The sequence below is a fragment of the Musa acuminata genome, chromosome BXJ3-7, assembly GCF_036884655.1.
Source record: "Musa acuminata AAA Group cultivar baxijiao chromosome BXJ3-7, Cavendish_Baxijiao_AAA, whole genome shotgun sequence".
NCBI classification, from domain to species: Eukaryota; Viridiplantae; Streptophyta; class Magnoliopsida; order Zingiberales; family Musaceae; genus Musa; species Musa acuminata.
Window position 1 is genome coordinate 14,874,395 of NC_088355.1, and position 11,508 is coordinate 14,885,902.

The 11,508-nt window shown below is 36.2% G+C and overlaps 1 protein-coding gene across 2 annotated transcripts in view; it reads left to right on the forward strand.

Annotated features, from left to right (window-relative positions):
* The window catches only part of LOC135584021 (SNARE-interacting protein KEULE-like), a 36,833-nt gene extending 25,564 nt beyond the window's left edge, over positions 1–11,269 (forward strand). The window contains exons 14-21 of one of the 2 annotated variants that reach the window (XM_065160549.1): positions 1,177–1,302; positions 1,394–1,489; positions 5,831–5,947; positions 6,038–6,115; positions 8,891–9,084; positions 9,228–9,318; positions 9,403–9,492; positions 10,839–11,269. In XM_065160549.1, coding sequence (XP_065016621.1) covers positions 1,177–1,302; positions 1,394–1,489; positions 5,831–5,947; positions 6,038–6,115; positions 8,891–9,084; positions 9,228–9,318; positions 9,403–9,492; positions 10,839–10,892 — 846 coding nt within the window. In that variant the 3' untranslated portion in view covers positions 10,893–11,269. Of the gene's footprint in view, positions 1–1,176; positions 1,303–1,393; positions 1,490–5,830; positions 5,948–6,037; positions 6,116–8,890; positions 9,129–9,227; positions 9,319–9,402; positions 9,493–10,838 lie in introns of those variants that run through there. The other variant, XR_010498284.1, reaches the window with a different exon arrangement.
* Positions 11,270–11,508: the final 239 nt, after the last annotated feature.

The window sequence follows — 11,508 nt, forward strand, 5'->3', positions numbered from 1 at the left end:
TCAACAAAATGGAGAGACTAATGAAAATATTATTCATAGAGTAAAAACATGATGATTAAAATAGCGAGAGGTATCAGGAGTCTTATATGATCATCGAATACCTTTAAGTAAGGTTTGTCGTACCACGACATACCGCTCGGTATGGGCGGTATATATCAATCCAAAAGGGGATCGACATGGGTGATACATCGGTATGCCCCCATGTACTACGTGTTCGTATGCTCGGTACACCTTGGTATAGCTTAATACGTACCATACCAACAGTTGATCGGTACATCAGTACAGGCTGGTAAGGAGAACTATGCCTTTGAGGGTAAAAGAAAAATTTTATAAGACAGTTGTGAGACTAATAATGCTTTATGGATCTGAGTGTTGAGCGGTTAAGAAACAACATATAAAAAAAGCTTGCGTTGTTGAGATGAAAATGCTGAGATGGATGTATGAAATTACTAAGATAGATAGGAAAAGAAATATTTTTGTTCGTGAAAAGCTAGGTATTGCCTCGATAGAGGATAACATAAGAAATAATCGTTTAAAATGGTATGGACATGTAATTAGGAGATCTATGGATGTGGTAGCTAGAAGAGGTGAATTGATTATTGTTAACGGTATGAGGAGAGGTAGAGGAAGACTTAAAAAAAAATTTAATAGAAACTATAAATAAAGATCTAAGTACTCTAAACTTAACTAAATATATGGCCTTTTATAGATCTCAATGGTAGCAAAAAGATTCATGTAGTCGATCCCAAATAGTTGGGACTTATGGTTTTGTTGTTATTATTAGCAAGGTTCGTCTTACCGTAACATATCACTCGGTATGGGTAGTATGTATCAGTCCAATAGAGGACCATTATGGGTGGCACATCGATATGCTCGGTACGACTTGGTACAACTCGGTACATACTATACCTGTAGCTGGTCGGTACACTGGTATGGACTGATAAGGCGAACCATGGTTGTTAGAGTGGTACTCTTGGCTATAACCTAATTTATTGTGAAGTTTTTTGCTTTGGAAGTAGGGTCCTGTATATTTCTTTCTAGTGAATTTTGTTTAATTGCCTACTAAATTTTCAAAGGATTTGTTAGTAGGTATAATGAGGGAGCAACTGTAGTAAATGCAATATTGTGGAGGATTATATCAAATGTCTTTTATCTAATCTTATGCAACTTTTGCAGATTGCTGGTAAGATTAATGGAATAATTAGAGAACAAGGTCTTCGTGAAGTTGGACAGCTGGAACAAGATCTTGTATTTGGAGATGCTGGGACCAAAGAACTAATTAATTTTCTAAGGACAAAGCAGGTTAAAATGTCAATTCAATTGTTTCACATGTTAACAATTCCAATTGTCGGTTTAATCATATATAGTCTCTTTAGTTGCTTTTCTTGTGCAGGATATCAGTTGTGAAAATAAACTACGTCTGATGATGATTTATGCATCCATCTATCCAGAGAAGTTTGAAGGCGACAAAGCATCAAAGTTGATGCAAGTGAGTTGTAAAATTAGCTCTCAATAGTAATGGCATACAGTTCTGGATTCTTTAATAGTGTTTGATTTGACAGTTATGATTCTCTATTGTTCTTTTCCTATTGCATATTCTGTTAAGTGTTAACTGAATATTGTTGCAGATGTTTGTTTCTTCTAGCATAGTTTATTTTGGTTCCTACCTAGCTGTAAGACGAAAATATCAATGTTACTGGCTTTAGGAATAAAGTTTAATATATAATGACTATTAGAACCGAGGATTTGTTGTTTGGGGTACCAAACCCATTTCGGTGATTTGGTTGGACCGGCATACCAGTCAATACTGGTGTAACATGTATGTAGGTATCGATGTTTCAGAGGAAAAAAAAAAGGAGAAGAGGAAGAGCACGTGGAGGAAGAGGAGGAAGAAAGGAGGAAGAAGAGAGAGGTGGACGAGGAAGAAGAAGCGATGGAGAAGGAAGAAGGAAGAATAGGAGGGGAAGAAGTGGGAGTGTACTTGGGAAGAAGAAGGAACACGGTGTTGGCAGTGGCAACTATAACCACATCGCGAAGCAGCGATGACGATAGTGGCCTGAAGCAATGGCAACGACAATGACATTAAATGCAAGAAGAGGGCTCGCGTTCATGAGACCTAGTTTCTATTTTAGTATTTTTTCCTTTTTCAATGTTGAGTTCAATGGGCCCTTTCCCTATTTTAGGTTTTCTTATTTTTCTTGAGTTGGACCAGGCCGCCCGATATAGGGGTGGTCTACATACTAGTTGACGCCCCGACCGGTACATACCACCTGTTTCATATAATTTCAGATGATACAACAATCCTTTGTTAGAACTACTGCACCCATAAATTACTATTGCTTCGAGTTGTTTTCATACTATATACATTATTTAAATGTATTTCACAGTTATGCATTTTTATTTTTTCTGCATATTGGGTGATTTCCATAGAAAATAACCATCTTTTGGGTATTTTTCATTCAGAATCAGTACCCATTATTTTGCTTTTCAAACAGTACCTTAGTTTGAAAAATACTTAAATTACCTCTCAAAAATTTTCTTGCTTGTTGTAGTGTTTTGATCTGTTACAGTTTTTTTGGCCTATTACGAAGTTTTGGCCTCCACAACAAAAACATTGTAAAGCCTACTTGAAAACATTGTAAATGAGTCAAATGAAATCAAAATATACTATAAATTATTTGATCTATCATACTATAATTCAAATAGTTATTTATAATAGTTTAGGAACAATATCACCCAAAAAAAATAAAAAATTGACTTATTACAGTGTTTTGGCCACCATAGTAAAAAGTCCTACTCAAAAACACTGTAAATGATATAAATGAACTCCTAACTTCAACCAAGCTAACTACAAGCTTAGAAGTATAGTATTGTAATGGTTCATGAGTAATGACAACCAAAGTGACACAATATGCTGTTACTTATAGCGTTTTTCAATAGCATTTACAGTATTTTCAATACATCAATAGAACACTATAAATACTATTGAAAACTATTGTAAATGAGCCTAATAAAAACACTGTGATTGTTGAAAACCAGTAAAATAATGGGTGAAAAAATTTGGCGAAAAAACTTTGAAGGGTATTTTTCAAATTAGGGGTATTGTTTTGGAAAAAAAAAGAAAGGATTCCTTTTGGGAAATACCTAAAATATGGATATTTTTAAGGGAAATCATCCTTGCATATTCTTGCTGACTGAATAATGTTGCACTTGTTTATTTCCTATGAGAAAGTTTATTTTGATCGGGGTTTGCCTTTATGGGTATCAGGCCCATTTCCACAAACTACTAAAATGGTATTTACTGGTTTGTATTGGTGTACCAACATAATATACTGGCGCATATCGGTGGCTCGACGATGAAGAAAAGGAAAAAGAAGTGGAAGGAGCAGTAGACGAACAAAGGAGGAAGGAAGAGGGAAGAGGAGGAAGAAGTGGAAGAAGAAGAAGAAGGAAGAAGAAGAAAGAAGAGGAAAAGAGCAACGGTAACGTACCTAGGAAGTAATGATAGTGAGGTGCCACCATCTTATGCGATGGCGAAGCGACAGTGGCAACAATGGAGAAGCAGCAATGGTGATGCGACATCTTATGTGAAAGCGAAGCAGCAGCGATAGTAGAGGTGAAGCGATGATGGCAAGGCGGTGGCACCTTACGTGATGAAGTAGCAATGGCAGCAGAGGCGAAGCAGCCACGACGCGCGAGAAGAGGGCTTATGTTCGCGGGGTCCTAATCTCTTGTTTTTTTTTCTTTTTTATACTGATTTGGACATGAACCCACCATTTCTTTGGATATTTTATTAATTTAATTGGACCGCCTGCTACAAGGTGGTCCACTTATCGGTCCCCTATCGGACCGGTGCATACCACCCGTACCGGGTGGTATGCTGCAGCATGGCAAACCCTGATTTTGATAGCTAGCCAGCTACATGAGGACATTTAATTGGTATGACTATTAGGACTGCTGCACCTATGGATTCACCTGCTTCTAGTTGTTTCTTTTAGCAGCCATCTGTTTGTTGTTTGCTGTGTTACAACTTAAAAAGTCAAAACTTTGTACATCATTTTGGGTGACATTATAGTGCAGTGACTTAGGCTACAAATTCATGTTTAATTATTCTCAAATACATGTTTTAAAGATCTATAAACACTCAGTGCAGATATTGTGTTTCTCCGACTCTAATATGCAAAATAAGTTACTAGTTCAATTATATCTAGAAGATATTACTGACCAATTATTCTTGGAATTCCTACATGACCATCTTGAATCACTCTAATAAAATAAATTGAGAGAAATAGGTGAATTTTGGGAGAGATTAGCAAGAAAATGAGTGATAAAGAGAGGATGTGATATAAGAGTGAGGTGAAGAAAGGGGCTTGTGTGAGCTTTTTATTGCCACCTACAAAGCTCCATTGGGTAGCCTTACTTGATAGGTAGTCTTATGGCTTTGTAGATGGCTCATACCGGTGGTACAAGGCCTGTACTAGGTGGTACACGTAATACTGGGCTTGAAAAACATGGTTTAGCCATTGGATAGCTTTACTCAAGAATTAGGCTTACTGCCCAGCATAAGCCTCATACCGGGTTGTCACGGACTTAGCTGGAATTACCTAAGTCGTGAGGCACTCTTGCGGCTAAGACGCGAACTGAGCTTGAGTTTCCTAAGTCGCGACGCACCCTTGCGCCAACTTCTCGGACTTAGCTAGGATTGCCTAAGTCTTGAGGCGTCTTTGTGACATATGCTTCTGCAAAGGTTCAGCCTAGTTGCAACCTCATACAAGTCTCGAAGGACCTATAAAACAGAAAGTTGATTAGATTGAAGATGAGCGACAGACAAGTCTCGACGTCTCGCAAAGAGGGAAGTTTTACAAGCAATTCAGCAAGCACCTTGTGTGCATAGGAGAAAAGAGAGAGAAGAGGAAAATAAGGACTTTAGAAGGTAGAATGAACAGTTGCAAGTCCACAAACAACTGCTCATCGGGTGCCGGGTGCGAAGGCAAGTTCCCATAAAGAAAATGTGCGAACTTGTGAAGATTGTTCAATACCCGACAATATACCGAAGCCCCATCCAGCCCTGTGCCAAAATCTAACCGAGATTGGCCGATCCCAATGAAAATGGCCTATTCGGATTGGAATTAACCAAATTACGAACGATGATTTTAACTGCTCAAGTAAAAGCAGTTTGGGAAAAATGGGATGCTCCATGGATACTTTGATTGCTAACCAATGGATAATATGGATATTTCGTTGGATGTGATTTAGCATCAAATTTTTGTTAAAATTATATTAAAATAGTTGATTATTTCATTGTAAGTCTTTGATACATTATCTTTGTTTGGGGCATTACTTTCAAATTTTGTCTGAACTTTCTTCCTCATGACTAGTTAACAAAAATACTCGTAAACTTTAATTATGTTGTATACCTATTTAGCTAATGCTTAAAATGAATGCTAAAGATTATTAAAGTAACAGCTTTACGGTCATAAATATTCTTAAAGAGAATTTGAGCAGTATGTTTGAAAACACTGTAATTTACTGCACTTTGGCTTATATTGTTAATGTAGTTTAACAAAATAAACAACTAAGCCAATATATCCTTTCAAAATATGGTTTTTTTTTCAGTCTGTACACTGAATATCCACCATGTCTTAGAAGTATATCCTTAACAAAAGTTGTTTTATGTGTATCTAAGATTTTGCCTGCTTGAAAATTGTATTTTCTTTTTGTGAAGCATCATTTGACCTCAAAAAATGTTGATTTATGAACTTGATATGAAATTCTTCTATGCATCCATGATATCAGCTAGTTGTTTAAAAAAACTTCTCTGTTTTTACAGCTTGCACAACTTTCATCTGATGATATGATTGCTGTTAATAACATGCGCTACCTGGGAGGTTATGGAACTAAAAAGACATCAAGAAGTGGATTCACCCTCAAATTTGATGCATACAAGGTAATTGCCTCTGTTTTTGAGATCATGTCTGGCATGAATTTTCTTTGCAACTATTTTCTGACAATAGTCCTTGAATTTTTTGGTTATCAGAAGAAGCATGCAGTGAGAAAAGAACGAAAATCTGAGGAAGTTACATGGCAGCTATCTAAATTTTATCCGCTGATAGAGGTATTGTTATGTCGAATAAGGGCATTTTATATGATGCTAGAATATCTTAATTTTAACTAGTCAATAGATCAAGTTGGACTTGTCTTTGTTACTCATTTATAGCCTCAGTTGCATGATATCTAAGTCTTCAGCTCAGCTTCGATTAGTCATAGCTGTCTTAAATTTTTGCTAGTCTAATTCTAGTTGATTTTTTCCCTTTTGATTTACTTTGTCTTGTTTGTGAATCTTTAAAAAAGTCCAGTCTAATTCTAGTTGATTTTTTTTCCTTTTGAGTTACTTTTCCTTCTTCATGAATCTTAAATGAAATCTTATTAGAGTCTTGCTTGCTTTTTACTGAAAAATGAACTAGCTTAACCTCTTTTTATTGAAGTCATTTCCTTTTCTCCCATGAAAACCACTTGTGAAGAGAGATTACCTTCTTCAAGCATATGTTTCCCTTTAATTATGGTTTCTCTGTGCTTGCAGCAGACCAGCTGAAGTAATAAAGATTGTCATTTGAATATTACTTAAATAATGTCACTCAGTCTGCTGGCATCAGAAAAGATATCATTAAGTCTGCTAATATACATCTTGATGCAGAAACAGAAGAAGTCGAGAATAATGAGGGAAAAGGAGTAACTTTAGAATCATAAGGAGGTGTTGCTACGAAGCACAAAGATTTGTTCTATGTTGGTCATATATAGGGCCCAATTGGTTGTTTAAGAACTGGGATTCTGAAAGAATGGGAGTAATCACTTTGTGAGATCAGACAGTCCAACCATTTACTGGAAATAAATGGATGCATATTTGCACTAACTCTTTTGTCCTTTGGTATCCAATATCTCATATCCATGCATCCAATATGAATCATTTGAACACACCCCTAACTCCCAAGTTCTTATAAGCATACTATTATTCCTTTTATAATGGTTAACATTGGACTCAGCAAGATAATGGGATCTGATCAAGTAACAATTGTAGAATTAAGACAATGATCTAATTTTCATGACTTGTCCTTGTGCTGGCCAGTAGTTGGTTTGGGTAATGCTTTGGCTTCCAACTATGCCAATGTAATACAAACTGTTGTTGATTGAAATGTAGAGAGAGAGAGAGAGAGAGAGAGAGAGAGAGAGAAGACTAACTTGTGGAGTGTTGGGAGGTACAAGGAATTAGGAAGAAAAAGGGATTTTAGGACGATAACATACTGTTTTGTATCTCTTTAACTTACATGGGTCGCTTTGGGTCAACCATCATGATTTGGCTTGGAGTGGAGGGGGAAGGAGGTGTGGACATCCTACTAGAGACAGAACCAAACATAAAAAATAGGTTAAAAGAGGAACCATGGACAGAGGTGCAGATTTCTTCACTTGCACAGGGCTTGAGAACTAAAACGCCATTGCAATGGTACATTCCAAGATGGTAAGTATGTGACATCCTTATATAATCGATGATCTATATTATGCCAAGTTGGCAAGATGTGATTGAGAAGACGGTAAAAAAGTCACTATGAGGAGGATGAAATTTTTGAAATTTGATACATAAAGAAATTGCCTGATGATCTCTGCAGGTTAATTTTGATTACCTGCAAAGTTAGCTTAAAACTAAATGATAAAGACCTAATTTGGAAAAAGTGATAACCAAGGTATATATTACCGTACCGTACCGGTGTTTCGAGGTTGACTCAGTACGGTACGGTACCATGTACCGAGCGGTACACCTAATTTAGGTGTAAAATCCTCTGAAAATACAAAAAAAAAAGTTAGGATAGGGTTTTTAAGTTAGAAATAAATATAGTAGTAGCATAAGTTTAGCAAAATCAATGTAAATTAGGTAAGAATAGTATCACATATTTTTTTCAGGCTTTGAACAATATCTTGTGCAAGGTTCGTATTTTAGTCCATTATGGATTGTTCTTATGTAAACATACCTGTTGATTAGAAAGTTCTTCCTCTTAATCTTTTCAAATTAACCTCGATTCAATTCAAAAATCGTTCTTTTGTAGAGTTTAGGAGAGCACAAATGTATAAAAAAAAGAGTTTGAGATAGTTTAAGAGAGTATGAGAATGTAATGTAGTGAAATAGGGGGAGAAGAAGGGTTTAAATACTATGAGAAAGGGCTCCAACGGTCAATTTGACCGTTGGAGCATTGTATCACTGTTACCGAGCGATTTTAAATATTTCTTTTTCTTACTGTAACACTGCTAGTGTGTAGCGCTGTAGAACTATAGCACGTTCTATCCGGTAGCGGGCGGTCCGTATATCGGTATGTCGTCGGACCGGTACGTACCGCCTGTACCGGGCGGTACTATTCGAAATTGTATACCTTGGTGATAATATCTAGTAGTAAGATGACATCAAAAGTACTGCAACTTGCAAGATGGTCTGAGAATGGATAGTTTTTTTTCTCCCTTCCAGCTATAGTTATCCTAAACTTTTTTTTATTAATTGAATTCGATGAACCTCTGAAGTTTCTAGTATTGATGTTTTCTTAACATTCATTAAAATTGATAGGAAAGAATGAAATTTGCTACAGTTGAATACCCCTGAATATATACCCTTATATATTCTTCACCTCTTATATCAATGTTTCTTATTCCTATCTATTATAGCATATGCTCATTAATATCTGTACCTGTTTTCTGTGTTTGTGATCACAAAAAGTTGAATAAGACTGCATTGAAGCATGTTATGAATGCTCTCATATTAGATTTTTTTGCTTTAGTCAAATACACTTAGGCTACCTGTAGTGTTATTCTTGTAACTTGTCGGTCGTTTGAAATTCTATATTATGTCTAGGAGCTGATTGAGAAACTTAGCAAAGGTGAACTACCGAAGGATGAGTATCCTTGTATGAATGACCCAAGTTCTAGTTTTCATGAGACCTCACAAGATGCATCTGCTTCCACAACTCACCATGCACCAGCTCAATCCATGAGATCTAGGCGGGCGACATGGGCTAGGCCACGAAGTTCTGATGATGGATATTCAACGTATGCTATTATCTCCAGTATCTTTCTGCTGCTTCTAAGTATAGGTTGTATGTGTTGTTATTTAGATGTTCCCTTGATTAAATTTCAGACATCCCAGATTTTGGGGCTGCATTCATATTTTGTTGACCAATGGGCTTTTGCAGTGATTCTGTGTTGAGGCATTCATCAAGTGATTTTAAAAAGATGGGCCAGCGCATTTTTGTATTTATCATTGGTGGAGCCACTCGATCTGAGGTAGCTTTGCTATATTTTTGTTCATACTTTGGAGTTTTCTTGTTGGACAATATTTTAATCAATCATTTTGTTTCCTTATATCAGCTACGTGTTGTCCACAAGCTTACCACAAAGTTGAAGAGGGAAATCATCCTCGGCTCATCCAGTATTGATGATCCTTCCCAGTTTATCACTGTGAGTTCAGTTTATCCTAGAACATCAATAGATTGTTATTGATGGTATGCCATATTATGGTTTTTTTTCATTTAAAGGAGTCTTAAATGTGAATTATTCCTTATTATACTGATACTTTGGACTCCTTCCATATGGAAAACACATAAGAGTTGCATAAATGTAAATTATGTAGATAAGATAACACATTTTTTATGATATATTTTAATGAGAAAACATTGTGTAAAGAAGACTATTACTTGCCTCAGCTGTAAGAAAGCAACTATTACTCTTTTTTCATAATGATAAGCTAAATTCATGGAACCACTATGGAGAGGTTTACAGAATAATATGAGTCAAATTGGTTACAGTTATCAATATTAAATGGTATCAGAACTAGCAAATTCTGTTACACTCAACTTCCTGCATGCTATCTTCTCACCTCTCTGTGCTCATCTACCACTTTAGGCAGTAGGGATGTTTGAAAAATAAAATAAGATCATAAACCAAACAACAGACAAACTAGTTGAAGTAAGAAACCGAGATAACAAAAGTAGTCAATTTGATTTGAGTTTGAGATTTCTTTTCTCTTTCATTTCGAGTCCAATTTGGTTTGACGGCACAGAAAGGCCGAATGACCAAATCAGAGATATTATATATCTTTAAAACCCCACATAACTCAGTCCTGTATATATATATATATATATATCCTCAATTTTGAACTTCTTCCAGTCTAACGCCCCTCTCCCTCCCTTCTCTCCCCCCCACCCTTCTCCCTATCTCTTCCTCTCTCGTTCACCTCTATGCCTCACATCCATCAACATGTCAAGTCATTGGAGGTGCTTCCCTTCATGCCTCTATGACCTCCATACCCTATCCCTTAGTCTCTAACATTACCCTTGCCCTCCAATTCATTGCCCTTTTCGACCAGTTAAGAATAGGTAATGTTCTATGTACCCTTTTATCTGATTGCTCTATGTCCCTCTTGATTGGTTGATATATGCCCTTTCTCTCAAATCTTTTTGGATAATTGACAGTTATTTCTCAATTTTCTGGTTCTCAATTCAGTTGTGGTTCTGGCAATAGCTTTTGGAAATATTGTGTCAGCAAGAAATGGACGAACTAGTGGGACTGGTCGATGAACCAGTTCAGTTTCAGTTTAGTATTATGTAAAACCAGTAATTTAAGAACCGTAACTACTTATAGCCTCAACAATTACTTGTAGTTCGGTTGGACCTTATGATTACCTTGTTTTATCGCTAATTTGATTCTCTTTCATAAACTGTGCAAAAATTGAAAATTCGATCACAATCCAAGAAAATGTGATTGATTTTTCATTTCATAGTTTTTTTTATTTTTTCATATTGCAGAAACTGAAGATTCTCTCACCTCAAGAAATTTCATTGGATGACCTTGAGATATGATATATGCACCACCAGTGATTCAGGGAAGATTACATTTGATGTTTGGGAATCTCAGCTACATTAGAAAGTAACTTCATGAAAATTAAGTCGGCTACCAAATGCTCGTGAATCCGTTCGTGGTCAACTTAAAAGTTTTGTAGGTTAAAGTTTTCGATGAACATCATGGTCGGATGTAACCAAACAAGTTGTATCACTTGTGTCTTCAGGCTGCAGTACAGCATGTACAACAAACAGAACATTTTTGATGTGATCCTTTGCTGGGCCTCATTTGTTTTGAAATAACTCGAATGATCAGGAGAAACTATTGGGCTGCATAATGAATGGTGTACTTCAATATGTTTTGTTGAACAGAAATGATACTACTTTTTGATCTGCCACGTGATAATACTTCAGCAGGACTTTTTGTTCGTGCATAAATGATGAACAAGCATGATACACCGAAAGGTTTCATCAATGGTTCCAGCTGTTGATGAAAGCATTGATTCGATAGTCACCGATTGCATAAATGATGAACAAGCATGAAAGCATTAACTCCAATAAAGTTGATCACTGAACCAGAATATAATTTCGTATTCTAATAATTATAAACGTATGGTCGTAAATTATCATGGATCTC